At 35.3% G+C, this 18,615-nt stretch overlaps 11 protein-coding genes and 4 pseudogenes across 15 annotated transcripts, besides 3 other annotated features; 6 read left to right on the forward strand and 9 right to left on the reverse strand.

The window, feature by feature from the left end:
• Positions 1-10,417: part of a mobile genetic element that runs on past the window's edge.
• TVAGG3_0893320 (uncharacterized protein) lies at positions 29-613 on the forward strand (the record flags this gene model as incomplete). The annotated part of the gene is made up of 1 exon (XM_051250940.1): positions 29-613. One exon carries the CDS (start codon positions 29-31, stop codon positions 611-613), a length of 585 nt encoding a protein of 194 aa, XP_051086415.1.
• Positions 646-1,365, forward strand: TVAGG3_0893330 (cytochrome B-C1 complex subunit 6, mitochondrial family; the record flags this gene model as incomplete). Its single annotated transcript, XM_001279151.2, has 1 exon — positions 646-1,365. One exon carries the CDS (start codon positions 646-648, stop codon positions 1,363-1,365), a length of 720 nt encoding a protein of 239 aa, XP_001279152.2.
• TVAGG3_0893340 (uncharacterized protein) lies at positions 1,415-1,678 on the reverse strand (the record flags this gene model as incomplete). The annotated part of the gene is made up of 1 exon (XM_051250941.1): positions 1,415-1,678. One exon carries the CDS (start codon positions 1,676-1,678, stop codon positions 1,415-1,417), a length of 264 nt encoding a protein of 87 aa, XP_051086416.1.
• TVAGG3_0893350 (uncharacterized protein) lies at positions 3,218-3,960 on the reverse strand (the record flags this gene model as incomplete). Its single annotated transcript, XM_051250942.1, has 1 exon — positions 3,218-3,960. A coding segment is annotated over one exon (743 nt), but the record flags the coding sequence as incomplete, so codon positions are not given.
• TVAGG3_0893360 (uncharacterized protein) lies at positions 4,609-4,764 on the reverse strand (the record flags this gene model as incomplete). Its single annotated transcript, XM_051250943.1, has 1 exon — positions 4,609-4,764. One exon carries the CDS (start codon positions 4,762-4,764, stop codon positions 4,609-4,611), a length of 156 nt encoding a protein of 51 aa, XP_051086418.1.
• Positions 6,157-7,154, reverse strand: TVAGG3_0893370 (annotated as a pseudogene). The gene has a single exon. A coding segment is annotated over exon 1 (998 nt).
• Positions 7,788-8,636, forward strand: TVAGG3_0893380 (uncharacterized protein; the record flags this gene model as incomplete). Its single annotated transcript, XM_051250944.1, has 1 exon — positions 7,788-8,636. The coding sequence occupies one exon, from the start codon at positions 7,788-7,790 to the stop codon at positions 8,634-8,636; it is 849 nt and encodes a 282-aa protein (XP_051086419.1).
• Positions 8,641-8,883, reverse strand: TVAGG3_0893390 (serine threonine-protein phosphatase family; the record flags this gene model as incomplete). Its single annotated transcript, XM_051250945.1, has 1 exon — positions 8,641-8,883. One exon carries the CDS (start codon positions 8,881-8,883, stop codon positions 8,641-8,643), a length of 243 nt encoding a protein of 80 aa, XP_051086420.1.
• Positions 8,902-9,264, reverse strand: TVAGG3_0893400 (uncharacterized protein; the record flags this gene model as incomplete). The annotated part of the gene is made up of 1 exon (XM_051250946.1): positions 8,902-9,264. One exon carries the CDS (start codon positions 9,262-9,264, stop codon positions 8,902-8,904), a length of 363 nt encoding a protein of 120 aa, XP_051086421.1.
• On the reverse strand, positions 9,652-10,221 carry TVAGG3_0893410 (annotated as a pseudogene). The gene has a single exon. A coding segment is annotated over exon 1 (570 nt).
• Positions 10,328-18,615: part of a mobile genetic element that runs on past the window's edge.
• Positions 10,418-11,014: a mobile genetic element.
• TVAGG3_0893440 (cell redox homeostasis) lies at positions 11,378-11,716 on the forward strand (the record flags this gene model as incomplete). Its single annotated transcript, XM_001297704.1, has 1 exon — positions 11,378-11,716. One exon carries the CDS (start codon positions 11,378-11,380, stop codon positions 11,714-11,716), a length of 339 nt encoding a protein of 112 aa, XP_001297705.1.
• On the reverse strand, positions 11,937-12,524 carry TVAGG3_0893450 (retrograde vesicle-mediated transport, Golgi to ER; the record flags this gene model as incomplete). The annotated part of the gene is made up of 1 exon (XM_001297703.1): positions 11,937-12,524. One exon carries the CDS (start codon positions 12,522-12,524, stop codon positions 11,937-11,939), a length of 588 nt encoding a protein of 195 aa, XP_001297704.1.
• TVAGG3_0893460 (uncharacterized protein) lies at positions 14,962-15,324 on the forward strand (the record flags this gene model as incomplete). Its single annotated transcript, XM_051250947.1, has 1 exon — positions 14,962-15,324. One exon carries the CDS (start codon positions 14,962-14,964, stop codon positions 15,322-15,324), a length of 363 nt encoding a protein of 120 aa, XP_051086422.1.
• On the reverse strand, positions 15,588-16,437 carry TVAGG3_0893470 (annotated as a pseudogene). The gene has a single exon. A coding segment is annotated over exon 1 (850 nt).
• TVAGG3_0893480 lies at positions 16,456-17,960 on the forward strand (annotated as a pseudogene). Its single transcript has one exon. A coding segment is annotated over exon 1 (1,505 nt).

The raw sequence follows: 18,615 nt of genomic DNA on the forward strand, positions 1-18,615 counted from the left end.
AGTAAAAACATTTTTTTTCATTTTTTGAATGAAGCAAGTTAAATTCGTCCCACACCAATCTCAATGGACCGATGAAGAGTTTCAAGCCATGGTTGAAGGCGTTGAGAACGACATAGACGGCGAACTTGAAGGAGCTCAAACCACAATTGCAACCAAAATTGCACAAGTCAAGGAACAGATAGCTCCACTTAAAGCTACCAAAGCTACTCTTGACCTCATGGATACTTACCGTTTAGAAGTAAAGAGTGGAATAAGACAATTAAAATTAAAACTTCTAAACTACGAAGCTATACTCCAAAAGTTAGCAGAAATGAGAAGACTTTACCAGAGCTACTTACATGTAAGGGACTTACCTTCAAGCAGTCCGACCAAAGATGAATTTTCTGACATTGTCCCAATTTTGTCCGAAAGTCAGCTCAGATGTTTTGAACTGCTCCCAACATATCCAGAATATGAACGTTTGCCTGAACTCTTCCGCAATCTCAAAAAACGTTTTTTGGTTCTCATGTTCGAAACTTTTATCGGAAGAGACAACAAACGTTCAGAAGAAGAACAAGATATTATTTTAAACTTGTTGTATGACTTAACCGTCATAACAAGCTTTTTGAAGTAAAACCGTCATTCTCAAACCACTTCATTTTTTCGATGTCCGAACAAGCACCGAAGCCGAACACAATGGCAGATGTCCTTTCAATGTTGCCAGACAAGCGCCCAGTTCAAATTCAAATTTTGAATTTGAAAGCTCATCTGACAAACACCGTTAAGACTCTCCAAAGTAGTCTTATGGAAGAGATGAAGGGACTTAAAGGTGAGTTCCTCATGAACCAAGCTTCCAATGAGAAAGTCCTGAATGATTTGACGGAAACCTTGCGCATTTACGCGAGAGAGAACCGAGACCTTGCCAGACTCATCTACCGTTTCTTCGAAGAGATAGATGCCATCTGGAAGGTACTCGGAAAGGACAGAACATGCAACACCGTAATTCGTGAGTACCAAATTGAAGAAGGAATTTTCGAGGAAGAAGAGAAACACGAAGAAGAAGAGAAACACGAAGAAGAAGAGGAAGAAGATGAAGAAGAGAAACACGAAGAAGAGGAAGTTTGGGCAACCCTTGTTGCCGATGACGCTTACGAAATTTCCCAACCCTACCCATACCAAATCCGCAACAAGGAGACAGGCAAGGTTCTTACCCCAGTCCTCAACAACTTGGGACACTTGAACCTTAACCTTCGGAATCGCGGTTCAATCTCCATGGGCAAGCTTGTCGCAATTCAATGGGTTCCAAATCCAGACAAGAAGACGAGGGTCAGACACATTGACGGTGACAAGCTCAACAACCGTAAGGAGAACCTCGAGTGGTTCTAAGAGTAAAAAAATTTTATTTTAGGGGGAAACCCCGAGTAAATTTAGGTGTTTAGTTCATTAAGTGGGTTAAATTAAGGGTAATTTGGACAAGTAGTTCCTGACCCCTGAATTGGACTCTTTCGTCATCCCAGTTGCCTAGGAGGTCGTCCCAGAGGAGTTGGTAGAATTGCCAATCCAAGGACGATTTGTCCTCCCAGGCATTGAGGATGTACTGCTCGTAGAGTTTCATGACCTCTGCCTTGCACCAGACACCCTCTCCCTTGGAACGTAAGGCTTCTTCGAAGTGCTCGAATGCGATTGGCTGCGGGACCATCTGAAATGACACTTTTTGTCCGTTTGGTCAATGTTCGTGTCTCGTGTCATAGTCGACGAAAATACAAACAAACAGGTTATATATGAGTTTGAGACCAAGAATGGTGTAACTCGACCTGTCCGATTCAAATTCGAATAAAAATTTTTTACTTCATGCAATGTTTTATTTCTGTGCCGTCTTCAAGTATGCCCCAGTACTTACGCTTGGAGAGGACATGAACTTCGGTGAAAATTTTGTCCAATTTGAATTGACCCATCTTTTCACCGACCATGCCCATTTCAATGAGTTTGTTATAGCCTTCTTCGTTCGTCATGAGTGCATCGATGTTCTCATAGTAAACCTTCACTTTGGATTTGACTTCCGAGAAGAATTTGTTGTAGTTGTCAAGGACTGCCTTTGCGAACTGAGGGTAAGACCAATGTTCGACAATAGGTTTTAATGTGGTTACTAAGCCACTTTGACCTTGAGTGAATTCGTACTTCAAAACAAAAGGAGAAAACCTTTCAACAAAGTTGTCGACCTTCTCATAATGTTTACTCTTCATCTCTTGAGGTTTCTTTATGGAATATCCCCATGTCGAATTCATAAGCAATTTGAGTGTCATTGCAAGTTTGGGGTTTGAAGCTTTCCTAATATCATACAGTTGTTGTATGACTTTTCCAACTGTATAGTTCCTTCCTGGGAACTCACCGTCTTCGTTTGGAATTCCAGTCGGGATATATTGGACAAACCTCATGTATGCAGCGTTAAGGTCGACATAGTATATCTTTTCATATGAGTCGAACTTGTCGCAACCAATCGGTCCAGTTTGTGGAAATTCAAGAGTCTCTTATCTTCTGAGAAACTTCTCCTGTTATCTCATAAACATCGTCGAAGCAACCTGTTTCATATAAAACCTTCTGACCTAACTCAGATGCTCTCCAATACAATTTGACGTCAATTGGATGTCTCAATGGAAGTTTGTTTATAGCATCTTGAAGTTCTTGCAACCTCATTGGAAGTTCTTCTGGTTCAGGTTGGTATCCGAACAATCCAACTCCTTTTGGAACTGTGTACTTCTTTTGTGCTAGAACTTTGTCTGGAACAACTTTTGGTCTTGCTAACAATGAAAAGTTTGTTTCGTCTTTTGGTACAAAAGTTTCTGTCAGCTTGTCATCTGGAATTGGTTCCAACAAGCCTTTCTCGAAAAGAATGTTTACAGCTCTGACAATGTTGCACTTGCCTTTTCCGAACAATGGGTTTGTAAGACTTTCGTTCAACATGAAGTGGTTGTGGACAATTGCAATCTTCAACCATGGTAAATTGAACTCAACAACATAGTCGTCATGTGAAGAACCTTTAGCTGTAGGTATGTTGACTCGGATATTGACATTTGCCAACGGTGCAATTTTTGCCAATTGACCTCTGAGAATGTACCTTGTCTTCACACATGACTCAAGATACTTCATCTTCTCTTCTGTAACAAGACCAGAGTTCCTGAGACATGTAAGAATGCAAGGTTCATTGACAATTGTTTCAATTGAATTGTAAATTCCATACCTTGTCAAGTCAATGTCAGACTTATTTATGAACGGGAAGTATCCAGCATGTTGTCTGACTGCTTGAGGGTTAGGTTGGTACCATTCGAACTTCACGCTTACAATTCCTTCAATTGCATTCAAAATGTCTGAGTCGGAGTCAAACATTTGTTCTCTCTTTGTAGTCTTGAAAGCGTCAAGAAGTTGTGCGGCTGTTGTGACATTGCCATGCGCATAGTATATATGACCGTCCAAATCTGTTATGGTCAATCTGAGATTGTATCCTTTCTTATTTCCATCTTGTATGGCAGCAAGTACACCCATGAAGCCTTCTTTGTTCTTTCCTTCGTCAAAGTTTACTGTAAAGGTTCGACCAGATGTAATTTGACTTCTAACTTCACGGTACTTTTCATATGCATATCTTGTTCTTTCCATGGGAGCATGTTTGTCTTCACCTTTTCCTTTTTTCCTTCTCAAAGGATGCAATTGTTCGTCATGTTTCCAGTAGAATCTGGCAAAGCCGTCGTGTCCTTCAACTTGAGGCTCACTAACATCGAAAGGCATGTCCATAAGACGTTCTTCTTCTAACCTCTCTAATCTGTTTGGATAATTTGCGCGTGCTGTTTCTAAGTCCATTTCATAGGTCAGACCAGCCAGTTTGTCATAGACTTTTATGGGTCTTCCTTTCTTATATTTAAACTTCTTCGAAACTCTCCAACCATATCTTTGCAACTCTGCTTTTATTCTAGCAGACCTTCTATCCATTCTATACGGGGGCATTTTTATAAAAATAAAAAAATGTTTTTTCTTTACTTTACATAACCGCCTGCTGCCAAAAGTCTTTGACGCCAACCCATACCAGCTAATGAAGGTTGACTTGGTTTAGTTTGGAAACTAACCTTTGGTTTTGGTTTTTCTTCAGTTTGTGGCTTCCCTTCTTCTATCGGTTTTTCGTCACTTTTCGGTTCCTCTGACTTTACCTCACTTGCAGGTATGGTTGTGTCGTCAACATCTTCATAAATATCATATGCCATTTGTTTTTGTTTTCCTTTCAACTTTTTGTGTTTGTTGTAAAGTTTAGAATATTTCGACTCTAAGTCAATGAGATGTTCTATAATGAACTGTTGGTCAGTGAAGTAAACTTTTCCATCTGTTGTCTCGAAAGCTCCTTCAGACTTCAATATTTTATTTGTGAGAGTCTGTTTCTTTTTTGAGATACTAGCCGTTCCATTTCTATGAAAAGTGACTTTGTAGTTAGGGTTTGTATTTCCAGACCTGGCACTTTCTATTATTGAATTTTTCTCTTCATCTGTAAGTTCTTTGACAGGTTTTGACAATGGTTCTGAACTTTTTTGTTTGTGGTGTCAAATCTACCGTTTCAACTTCTTCGGTCATTTCATCTCAGTAAAAATTTTAGTTTGTTTTGTTTTCAACTGGTTGTTTAGGTTTTTTAAGTCGGTCTAAAACTTCCTGAGGTATAGGAAGAACTTGACAAACACGTGGTTGTGTAACTGCTGGAAGCCGACAAATCCATCTTGAACCCATTTGTCTCAATGCTGTATTGTTCATTTCATCTCAGTAAAAAATTTACATTCCCCACGTTTGAGGCGGTTGCGGTTTGGTTATTGTTTACCCATTGTTGTGCATGGTTATATCCTCTGTTAAAGAATCTTTCACCTTGGTCCATATAGTGTCCTGCTTGGTTATAGTAGTCATTTGCTTTGTTATAATAGTTTCCTGCTTGTCTTCCTACATTGTCCATCCATCCTTGAACTTTTCCTCTTGTTTCAGGATTTGGAATAAGATTTGCTGCATCTCGTGCTACATCCCAACCTTTCTGTACAGTTTGTATAATAGGTTGTGCTTTCTCTTTAAGTATACCTAATGTACTCAAAATCTTCCTTCCAACTCCAAATACACCTCTGGCTATTGTTCCCACTGCGGGCAAAAATCTGGATGCAACTCCTGCTAATGCGCCAAATAAACCCATTTCTTATAGGGTAAAAAATGACGAATCCAAACAAGGACCCTATGTTTCTAAAGCGACAAAGAAAGCACTCATGATAAAAATCTTTAGTTCAACACCAAATGCTTGGTTTATGGATATCTTGGAAAACATTCCGAGGTATAGAGAAGATGGACCACCATACTGGCTAATATTTGTCGGTCAAAACACAAGATACTGTGAAGCCATACCATTACAGTCCAAAAATATTTTAGATATCTTAGCAGCTTTGACAATATTTGTTGACAAATACCATCCAACAAAACTGACATCTGACTGTGAAAGTTCTTTCAAATCAGACGATATTAAAAAACTATCTGCGTTCAAAAAATGTAAACCAATATTTCATTGTCGACCAAAACCATTCTGCTCTTGGTGTCATTGACAGTTGTATAAAAATCTTAAGAGACTTAAACAACCACAAGGTGGTGAAGCAAATGAAATGTCATATGACGACAAATATAGACATTTCTCCATGGCAAAGATGAGACAAGTTTTAAATATTTACAATAGCCGTAAACAAAAAGGTTTGGGAAACCACTCCCCCGAAGAAATGAAAAACAACCCCGACTTAGAGAAAGACTATATATTTAATAGTTTAGTCAAAAGAGACAAACAAGAAAGAATGCCAGGCTTCAAACTTAAGAAAGGTGACAAAGTAAAAATAGAAATACCTAAACGCGACCCATATGAAAATACTATTGACTATGACAACAATGGGAACTCGACAGGTACTCCATTCGTGTTCGTAAAAATAGAAGAAAGTATACAAGAGAATATTATGAAGTTTTAGGCAAACATGGCAAAATGTACAGACTGCAAGCAGAAGATAAAACTACTATTGTCAGACCTCGTTTCAAACTTGTCAAAGTTCAAGGTGGTATACTTTCAAAGACAGTTCCTAACAAATATAAGACAACTCCTGACGAATATGCTAAAGAAGTTGAAAATGACGACTAAGCAATTCTATACCATGCGTAAACTGTCATGTAAGGTGGCATGTAGTCTTTACTTTGTCCCGTTGTTTGTGTATATCCTGTAACGCGATGTGTATGGTTTCCATCTCCCTGAGTGTCACCCCAGAAACAATTTATAGCAAACTGAACGTCGTCTTTAACATCATATCCTTTACCTTTTTTCATTGCTGACCAATCCCAAAATTTATGCTTATGCCAACCTGCTTGAGATGTACTTAAATCTATGTAGTGACTGTGCGCAGGTAAATTTTCACCTGAAATCGTTTTACTTCCACCTGTTTCCTTTGAAGAGTTTGCACAATACAAAAACCTGTCGACTATTTGAGTCCAAGTTCCAAAACCCAGAACTGTTTCTGGTCTGGTAGAGTTCATTGACGTATAAATAGAGCCTATAGGATATAATGTTTGAAGCATTTCTGTCTTTAATGTTTGAAGCTCTGTTTTGTCTGCTTTCTTATCTAACTCACGTTTCTGTTTTGTCAGCTTTCTTATCTAACTCATCGTTAACATATGTTTTGTCAGCTTTGTTGTCATATAAATCTTGAGCAGTGAATTTAACTTTTTTTTCATCCTCCATGACATAGACATTTCTACATCTAATGTATCTCATCGTTGTTATGTCTTCTTCCGATGTTAAACCTTGTGGAAAGTTAGGAGGTTTCCAATCTAATACATCCCCACCAGCTCCTTCAACCGTTCCTTCAATATTTCTATACCAACAGTTGCGAAGAAATCGTGTGTATGTCCAACGTCACTTTTCCTGTTTAAGGTTTCTTGTAAGTTTGTAATATTTGCAATGGTATGTGTATGTTCTTATCCGCTTTAAGGTCTAAACATCCTGAAACCCACCCTGTATTGGCTTTACCTTCTAAAATCTTCGATGTCCGTTCATTATACCATTCAACCCTTTCTTTAATTTCATTGTCTTTTTCATCCACATATTCCTTATCTGCCTTCTTCACTAACGCACTAGCCATAAACCCCTATCTACCTTCTCCTCTAACTCACTGTTGACATATGTTTTGTCAGCTTTCTTTTCAAGGCTAACGTTTAAGTCTGTTATTTCAGATATAGAATGTGTATGTCCAACGTCACTTTTCCTGTTTAAGGTTTCTTGTAAGTTTGTAATATTTGCAATGGTATGTATATGAGTCTTTTTAGAATATTCGTTTTCAGCTCTTGTCACTTCACTTGACATTTTATTGTCAACATATTGTTTTGTCCGCTAGTTCAGGATGAGTATGTTCTTTTGTTGCATATGTTGCATCTGCTCTGTCATGTTCTTCTTGAACTTTTTCAATGACATACTCTTTGTCAGCTTTGTTGTCAACATCTGCTTTCAAAAGAAGTTCTTTTATAGGCTTCTCGTTTAAAGTTCCTTTTGTTGGATTTACACAGACAGTATGGTTCTTACTGTCTTGAAACAGAAACTCATCTGTCATTGGGTTTAATGTCAGTTTTAAGTTTCCTTCTTTCAATGACTCAGATATCTTAGAATAGTTTGAAAAGTTTGTTGTGTTCTTATTTAGAGCTTGCATAATGAGTTGTCGGTTGTGTTGTATTTCTCTCATAGACGCTGTTTCATTTGACATTTTTATTCTAGATAAAATATGCTTCCAATAGAAAAAGAAAATTCAAGAGTTGCTACAACTAAACCATTAGATGAACTTTTTACTAATGTCGGTCAAAAGTTTGAGACAGAGACCGTAAAGCATGAAGGCTATCGTTTTGACTACCCGTTAAGATGGTTAAGAGACCCATCTGTCACAAAAGCTATTGGCTTTCGTAGAATGAAGTTTGTGTCTGTAGAAGATAAAAGTTTTCCATTTATTGTAAGGTTTCATATAGATTATATATCTGAAGGGAAACGAAAAATGTGGGAAGAAATTGAGCTAATACAAGTTGACCTTTCATCTTCTCTACAGACTGCGTTAAAAAATATAGAAGATAAAATAAATTCATGTTATGCAAAATATGCTGATGAATATGCAAATACCGAGAGCACACTTTATGTGAGAATTGTATATGACAAACAAAATTCACAAGTGTCATTTCAAATCTACGAAGACAATCCAAAGAAAGACGAACAAATATATACAGAATTCACTGCAATGTCATGGTATTATTTGCAAAGAATGTTAAATCAGAAAGTCGAACTTCCATTAGCAAATATTTACAGTCGATATGCAAGAGATGAACCATATTTATTTAAAGATGTTTTCGACCCAGCTGCTATTATTGTTCATGCTTCATTTTCTGGCGCCCAAAACTCTTTCTTATGCTTGGCAAATGACTTTTACGAAAAACCTACAAAGCTATATGAACCGCCGAGTGGAAGTATTTCAGACTTTCAAGTATGGTTTACTACAGATGGAAGAAAAAGAATAATTCCATTATACCATGCGTTTTACTTAGAACTTAGTTTCATATACAACTACTATCGAACGGTAAAAATATAATTTTTTAATACGGTTGAGGTGTTGGATTTGGTTGCCAACTAGACTGTGGTGCAGGTTCAGGCTGTTGTATAACAGGAGCTTGTTCTTCTGGTTCAGGGTCTTTAGGTATAATACCAACAAACTGACCTACTCTTTTACCAATATTTTTGACTCCGTTCCAAATTCCTCTTCCTACGGTTTTTATTCCATTCCATATACCTCTTCCAACATTTCGAAAGAAGTTTCCTATCTTACTGAAGAAACCCATTTTACTATATGTAAAAATCTAATGTCCGCCTAGTCTCTTACGTTTCCTGTTGAGTTCCATAGCATTCTTTAACTGGAGCTCATACATTCTGTTTCTCCTCTGGTAGAAAACATATTCTGGGTCAACTCCTGTGTTCGCGTCATCTGCATAAAGTTGTTTATATCCCACTTCAGGGTTTGTATAAAACTCTTTCCATCTCATATTTGCATACCATGGTGGCAAACCTAACGCAGCGTCATTTGACATGGCAGTTTGCATTTGTACATCTGTTGGCACTTGACCATAGTTTGCCATTGCAGTTTGTATTCTAACTTCATTTGGAATATTCTCTGGGTTTGGTTGTCCAGGTTGCTGTGCATTCGCTAAGTTCTGTGCGTCCATTTAATATTAGATAAAAATATCTCTTACGAGTACATATACTGAACATTTGCAGGCATTGGTTCATCTTCATATTCTCTATATCTTTCTGCCACGTCAAATAAATAAATGACACAATGGAAAAAACCTAAAACAAGTAGTCCTATTTCAAACCACATTTACTTACTAATAAAATTTCTTTGTTATGACACTTTCTCCAGTTTATAGGACCTCTCTCATATTCTATCTTGTCATATCTAAACTCATAGTCATGTATGTCCTCTAACCATCTCATGACACTTTCCAAACCACTTTTATCGGATGTAAAGTAAAAGCATGGATGGTTATGTAAAACGTCTAAAGTTTCTAAAGAGTCTCTCAAAGTCCAGTCTACTTGGTATTGAAAATCCCATGTGTTATAGAACGGTGGGTCCACTATAAAGAAAACATTTTCCTTGTCTTTATATTTTTCATACAAATCTGTCCAATGACATCTCACAAACTCTATACCCTCAATATATTTTTCTATGTTCTCTTTGAAAACATTTGTATAGTTAAGATATAAAACTTTTGACATAAGTGTTTCAATGTCATGAACTCTTATAGCACCACTATATAATAGTCTAGCAGATATACTATCCAGTCAATATACTCTGCCTTTTTCAAAACCTCTCTGACAGTATTTTTCTTATCTAATGGTATACGTTCCATCTTACCTATAGGTATCTTTTCTTTTAACTCTTTCAATATTTTGTTTGTGTCTGGTATATGTTTGAGACGGTTCATATAGTTGTCGAAGTCATTGCATATAATCTTTGAGTCAGGAAATATTGTATGGCACAAATGAGATATATAGAAACTTCCACCGAACAAGTCTACAAATGTTAGACCATTCGGTAGTTTCTTAAGTTCTCTCAATAGAATATCTTTACATCTACTCTTATTTCCAAAGAAGGGTAACGGTGGTTTTGTAAAATTCATTTTATATATATAATAAAAATGTTTTTACCTGAAAAGTGACAGAAAAGTGACAAAACATGAAAACATATATATTTTGTGAAAAGCTCCTGGAAGACCCGTATATAAGAACTTCATTTATACTAAACATCTTCGGGGCTAGAGGGCACGAAGTGCCTGGAAGCCCCACTACCTTTTTTTTTTTTTTTTTTTTTTTTTTCATTATGAATATGTTAATTATATAATAATATGTATTATTATAAAAAAGAAAAAATAAAGCACTTTAATTTTTTTCTTTCTTGATTTTTTACAAAATCTACTTAGAATTATGCAAAATATGACTAAATAATTATAAATTTCAAGTTAAATTTTAATTTTGATAAATAATTTAAATTTCAAAATATCAAGTTCAGTTCGACTATGTATGTAGTAATTCCTCAATAAAGTGCCAAAACCCTATTAAAATATATGAACATTTTCAACATTTTAATGTTTTTATTTAAAAATTTGTTGGAATATGAGCTTCAAACAATTATTATGTAAATAAAAATAATTAAATATATGTATTTATTCGTATTACAACCGTAGTAAGTTGATTCTTCCTTTCTTCTACTGAGTTTTGAATTTGATTTCGAATTGTAAAGAGATTCAAAGGGAAAATACTAGCGGATAAAAACTACCTCCATGAAAGGGTCAGAATGGAGTCAAGTTGTATTTTTTGATATTTTTTGCTTTTCGAGCCTAAATAGGTAGCCAAGATAATGCCTAAAAATAAGGTTCTAAATTCTGAAGTTTACATGATCCTCTCGTGTGCACCCTTAACAATTATTTTATGCAACATCTTAAAAATTAAATGGGGTCTCAAAATTGAGACTCCACTATGATTGAGATTGAGTCACTATGATTGACCTTAACCCCCTGTAAATTGTGAAAGATAGCTTTCAATTCTGATTGACACGCAATTATCAGAGTAATATGTTATAGAATCACATACATTATTTAATTTTGTCGTTTTTATCTAAAATTAACAAAATGGATTACCGAAAAATATACTATTCAATTTTTGTGAGAGCTATACAAAGCTTAAATAAATATTAATCTGTGTAATGATATTTGCCAGACCATTTCGATAAATTTGAAACTCTCACAAAATTTCAATTAAGTTGTTCATTATTTCGTAATGTCTTCTAATATCATAAGCTTCGAAGGAAATTATTCCGAGTTAGTAGAAGCAATCAAATCAAAAACAGGTCTAGTAGTAATCAACTTCTTTGCAACATGGTGCGAACCTTGCAAAAAATTAGGAATGCAATTACCGAAAATTGCGCAGGAAAACTCCAATGTTACATTCTTTAAAGTCGATATTGATTCGAATGAACAAATTGCCAAGATGTACAACATTATTCATATCCCACAACTCTCTTTTATGCGTGTTGAAGGGAAGACAATTAATGATTTAGATACTATTCTCGGGTTCGATGTGAATAAGATCAACAATGGCCTTTCCCGTTACAGATAATTTTTATTTTATCTTATATTGTTTTTTTTATATCACCTAATCTTTATATTAAATTCACTGTTTATATCGTTACTGAATCGATCTGAAAATATTTTCAATAATTTGAATCTTCAAATATCAAATATCAACATTATACTTAACGCTAATTTGGTACAACGGGCATAATAAAAAACCATATTGAATTTAAAATGATAACAAAAATAATTTAAAACTATTAAATTCAGCAGCAGCCTTCCTTTTTTTGAACAGGAACAGGAGTTGCAGTGATTTCAACATGCTGCGATGTAGGCGAAGGTGTAGGCTCTGCGTTAATAGATTCAGCGATCGCTTTAAATAGAGCAATAATTCCATCACCAGTCTTAGCTGATGTTTCCATGGTTGTCATTTTTCCATTTGCAACAGCTTTAACGTCTTGAGGATTAACGTTTTTACCTAAATCGATTTTATTTCCAACTAAAAACAAAATTGGAGGGGTTCCTAATATTTCTAGAACTGAATTATACCAATCTTTTGTAGCTTCTAGTGTTTTTGGATCAGAAGTGTCGTAAACGAGAACAACAACTTGCGCTTCCCTGATATATCCAGGAGTGAGCGATTTAAACTGCTCTTGACCTGCCGTATCCCATATTTGGAGATTTACTGGCTGACCATTAACAGGAATTGACTTCATAAAAAAGTCAATTCCAATTGTAGTTTCATAAGCACCATTAAACGATGAATACATGAAATGCTGAATAATGCTGGTTTTTCCAACACCCGCAGATCCAAGGAAAATAACTTTAATTTTAGGTTGAGGCTTTGCTGCCATTACAATAAAAAATTTTTTTTATTGTTTTTTTTTATTGACAACAAATTCATTTAGATTTGAATTCAATACTTAATTTTATCTAAAATCATCAGATCTGGATATTTAGTTGGAGTTATTGGAGCTATTGATTAAGAATAAAAACCTTGTTTTAGAAATTATTTTTCAGTCTCTTTTAGATTTGAGTATCGAACATCAAACATATATGATTTTGGTTAGACTTGTCACAATATTATATATCATTAATAGGAAAGATCATCATAATCATTCAAAATGAATTATAAGGTATGATTCACATTATGAACAAATATAAAAAAAAAAAAAAAAAAAAAAAAAAAGGTAGTGGGGCTTCCAGGCACTTCGTGCCTTCTAGCCCTGAGGATGAATGAGTATAATGAAGTCTTGACAAAACATTTACGAAGAAATCTCAACAAAGTCTTTACGAAGAAGTCTTGACAAAACATTTACGAAGAAGTCTTGACAAAACATTTACGAAGAAATCTCAACAAAGTCTTTACGAAGAAGTCTTGACAAAGTCTTTACGAAGAAGTCTTGACAAAGTCTTTACGAAGAAGTCTTGACAAAATATTTACGATGAAGTCTTGACAAAGTCTTTATGAAGAAATCTCAACAAAGTCTTTACGAAGAAATCTCAACAAAGTCTTTACGAAGAAGTCTCAACAAAGTCTTTACGAAGAAGTCTTAACAAAACATAGACAAGAAAGTTCATGAGTGTAAATGACCCAAAAATATATTTTAGGGTAGAAGGGTATATCTACCCCGTTTTCTACCCTCTTTTCTACCCTCTTGAATTTTCATGAAATTTACACCAAAAATATACTACTAGGGTCATTTACGAAGAAATCTCAACAAAGTCTTTACGATGAAGTCTTGACAAAGTCTTTACGAAGAAATCTCAACAAAGTCTTTACGAAGAAGTCTCAACAAAGTCTTTACGAAGAAGTCTTAACAAAACATAGACAAGAAAGTTCATGAGTGTAAATGACCCAAAAATATATTTTAGGGTAGAAGGGTATATCTACCCCGTTTTCTACCCTCTTTTCTACCCTCTTGAATTTTCATGAAATTTACACCAAAAATATACTACTAGGGTCATTTACGAAGAAATCTCAACAAAGTCTTTACGATGAAGTCTTGACAAAGTCTTTACGAAGAAATCTCAACAAAGTCTTTACGAAGAAGTCTCAACAAAGTCTTTACGAAGAAGTCTTAACAAAGTCTTTACGAAGAAGTCTCAACAAAGTCTTTACGAAGAAGTCTCAACAAAGTCTTTACGAAGAAGTCTTAACAAAGTCTTTACGAAGAAGTCTTGACAAAGTCTTTACGAAGAAATTCATGAAAATTCAAGAGGGTAGAAAGAGGGTAGAAAACGGGGTAGATATACCCTTCTACCCTAAAATATATTTTTGGGTCATTTACACTCATTTACGAAGAAAAAACATTTTTATTGTATATATAAAATGAATTTTACAAAACCACCGTTACCGTTCTTTGGAAATAAGAGTAAATGTAAAGATATTCTATTGAGAGAACTTAAGAAACTACCGAATGGTCTAACATTTGTAGACTTGTTCGGTGGAAGTTTCTATATATCTCATTTGTGCCATATAATATTCCCAGACTCAAAGATTATATGCAATGACTTCGACAACTATATGAACCGTCTCAAACATATACCAGACACAAACAAAATATTGAGTGAGTTGAAAGAAAAGATACCTATAGGTAAGATGGAACGTATACCATTAGATAAGAAAAATACTGTCAGAGAGGTTTTGAAAAAGGCAGAGTATATTGACTGGGATAGTATATCTTCTAGACTATTGTATAGTGGTTCTATAAGAGTTCATGACATTGAAACACTTATGTCAAAAGTTTTATATCTTAACTATACAAATGTTTTCAAAGAGAACATAGAAAAATATATTGAGGGTATAGAGTTTGTGAGATGTCATTGGACAGATTTGTATGAAAAATATAAAGACAAGGAAAATGTTTTCTTTATAGTGGACCCGCCGTTCTATAACACATGGGATTTTCAATACCAAGTAGACTGGACTTTGAGAGACTCTTTTAGAAACTTTAGACGTTTTACATAACCATCCATGCTTTTACTTTACATCCGATAAAAGTGGTTTGGAAAGTGTCATGAGATGGTTAGAGGACATACATGACTATGAGTTTAGATACGATAAGATAGAATATGAGAGAGGTCCTATAAACTGGAGAAAGTGTCATAACAAAGAAATTTTATTGGTAAGTAAATGTGGTTTGAAATAGGACTACTTGTTTTAGGTTTTTTCCATTGTGTCATTTACTTATTTGACGTGGCAGAAAGATATAGAGAATATGAAGATGAACCAATGCCAGCAAATGTTCAGTATATGTACTCGTAAGAGATATTTTTATCTAATATTAAATGGACGCACAGAACTTAGCGAATGCACAGCAACCTGGACAACCAAACCCAGAGAATATTCCAAATGAAGTTAGAATACAAACTGCAATGGCAAACTATGGTCAAGTGCCAACAGATGTACAAATGCAAACTGCCATGTCAAATGACGCTGCGTTAGGCTTACCACCATGGTATGCAAATATGAGATGGAAAGAGTTTTATACAAACCCCGAAGTGGGATATAAACAACTCTATGCAGATGACGCGAACACAGGAGTTGACCCAGAGTATGTTTTCTACCAGAGGAGAAATAGAATGTATGAGCTCCAGTTAAAGAATGCTATGGAACTCAGAAGGAAACGTAAGAGACTAGGTGGACATTAGATTTTTACATATAGTAAAATGGGTTTCTTTGGAAGAATAGGAAACTTCTTTCGAAATGTTGGAAGAGGTATATGGAATGGAATAAAAACCGTCGGAAGAGGAATTTGGAACGGAGTCAAAAATATTGGCAAAAGAGTAGGTCAGTTCGTTGGTATTATACCTAAAGACCCTGAACCAGAAGAACAAGCTCCTGTTATACAACAGCCTGAACCTGCACCACAGTCAAGTTGGCAACCAAATCCAACACCTCAACCGTATTAAAATTATATTTTTACCGTTCGATAGTAGTTGTATATGAGACTAAGTTCTAAGTAAAACGCATGGTATAATGGAACTATTCTCTTTCTTCCATCTGTTGTAAACCATACTTGAAAGTCTGAAATACTTCCACTCGGTGGTTCATATAGCTTTGTAGGTTTTTCGTAAAAGTCATTTGCCAAGCATAAAAAAGAGTTTTGTGCACCAGAAAATGAAGCATGAACTATAATAGCATCTGAGTCGAAAACATTTTCATATGTTCCATTAGGGTTTTCGACTTCATAAAAGTTCGGGTGTACTGGATATTCTGCAGGCTGATTTAACATCCTCAAAAAATCTATACCATGCCAAGTTGTTATATTTTGTAGAAATATAAACGTCTTCTCCAAGGTCTTCTATTCTATTGATTTTAACAGTTGCATTTTTCCTGTCATATATAATATCGAGATGGTACTCTCCTTCGTCAATGTTGTACTGTTTTGCATATTCGAGATAGATATCGTTTATTTTTTCTTGAAAAGCTTGAAGAGTTGTTTCTAAGTTTACAAGCAAATTCACTTGTAAAAGTTTTCCCTGTTCAAATTTCTCATACGTACGTTTTTCTTTGTTATAGTATCGAACTTCAAAAGCGACCGTAAATGGGAAACCATGTATGGCTTCTGAAATGAACTTCATTCTACGAAAGCCAATAGCTTTTGTGACGGATGGGTCTCTTAACCATCTTAAGGGGTAGTCAAAACGATAGCCTTCATGTTTTACGGTCTCTGTCTCAAACTTTTGACCGACATTAGTAAAAAGTTCATCTAATGGTTTAGTTGTAGCAACTCTTGAATTTTCTTTTTCTATTGAAAGCATATTTTATCTAGAATAAAAATGTCAAATGAAACAGCGTCTATGAGAGAAATAAAACACAACCGACAACTCATTATACAAGCTCTAAATAAGAACACAACAAACTTTTCAAACTATTCTAAGATATCTGAGTCATTGAAAGAAGGAAACTTAAAACTGACATTAAACCCATTGACAGATGAGTTTCTGTTTCAAGACAATAAGAACCATACTGTTTGTATAAATCCAACAAAAGGAACTTTAAACGAGAAACCTATAGATGAACTTCTTTTGAAAGCAGATGTTGACAACAAAGCTGACAAAGAGTATGTAGACGATGCAATAGCAAAAGAAGAAGAAAGAGCTAACAAAGCTTATGCAACGAAAGAACATACTCATCCTGAACTAGCAGACAAAACATATGTTGACAATAAAATGTCAAGTGAAGTGACAAGAGCTGACAAAGAATATTCTAAAAAGACTCATACACATACCATTGCAATATTACAAACTTACAAGAAACCTTAAACAGGAAAAGTGACGTTGGACATACACATTCTATATCTGAAATAACAGACTTAAACGTTAGCCTTGAAAAGAAAGCTGACAAAACATATGTCAACAGTGAGTTAGAGGAGAAAGTAGATAAGGGACTTATGGCTAGTGGGTTAGTGAAGAAGGCAGATAAGGAATATGTGGATGAAAAAGACAATGAAATTATAAAAAGGGTTGAATGGTACCATGAACGGACATCGAAGATTTTAGAAGGTAAAGCCAATACAGGGTGGGTTTCAGGATTTTAGACCTTAAAGCCGACAAAGAAACTGTAGATATGTTGACACAAACGGTTTCAAGTCATACCAGAGGTTTAATGGAAGATGGACAACAGTTGAAAGAGCTTGAGAAAGGTGTTACAGAGTTAAGGAATACAAAAGCCAGACTCGACATGGATAAAAGGATATGTAGATGCAACAAAAGAACGTATTTTCGCATGGACAGAAGGAACATACCCACAAAAATATCATAGACATAGCATCTCTGACGTAAATGAACTTGAAGAAAAGTTATATAAAAAAGCAGACAAAACAGAGCTTCAAACGTTAAAGACAGAAATACTTCAAACACTATATCCTATAGGTTCTATTTACACGTCAATGAACTCTACCAAACCAGAAGTAGTACTTGGTTTTGGAACTTGGACTCAAATAGTCGACAGGTTTTTGTATTGTGCAAACTCTTCAAAGGAAACAGGTGGAAGTAAAACGATTTCAGGTGAAAACCTACCTGCACACAGTCACTACATAAATTTAACTACAGCTGAAGCAGGTTGGCATAAGCATAGATATTGGGATTGGTCAGGAATGACAAAAGGTAAAGGATATGATGTTAAAGACGACGTTAAGTTTGCTATAAATTGTTACTGGGATGACACGCAGGGAGGAGGAAGCCATACACATCGCATTACAGGATATTCGGAAACAACGGGACAGAGTAAAGACTACATGCCACCTTACATGACAGTTTACGCATGGTATAGAAATGCTTAGTCGTCATTTTCAACTTCTTTAGCATATTCGTCAGGAGTTGTCTTATATTTGTTAGGAACTGTCTTTGAAAGTATACCACCTTGAACTTTGACAAGTTTGAAACGAGGTCTGACAATAGTAGTTTTATCTTCTGCTTGCAGTCTGTACATTTTGCCATGTTTGCCTAAAACTTCATAATATTCTCTTGTATACTTTCTTCTATTTTTACGAACACGAATGCGAGTACCTGTCGAGTTCCCATTGTTGTCATAGTCAATAGTATTTTCATATGGGTCGCGTTTAGGTATTTCTATTTTTACTTTGTCACCTTTCTTAAGTTTGAAGCCTGGCATTCTTTCTTGTTTGTCTCTTTTGACTAAACTATTAAATATATAGTCTTTCTCTAAGTCGGGGTTGTTTTTCATTTCTTCAGGGGAGTGGTTTCCCAAACCTTTTTGTTTACGGCTATTGTAAATATTTAAAACTTGTCTCATCTTTGCCATGGAGAAGTGTCTATACTTGTCGTCATATGACATTTCATCTACCTCACCACTTTGTTTGGTTTAAGTCTCTTAAGATTTTTATACAACTGTCAATGACACCAAGAGCAGAATGGTTTTGGTCGACAATGAAATATTGGTTTACATTTTTTGAACGCAGATAGTTTTTAATATCG

Source organism: Trichomonas vaginalis, chromosome VI, assembly GCF_026262505.1.
Source record: "Trichomonas vaginalis G3 chromosome VI, whole genome shotgun sequence".
In the NCBI taxonomy this organism is placed as follows: Eukaryota; Parabasalia; order Trichomonadida; family Trichomonadidae; genus Trichomonas; species Trichomonas vaginalis.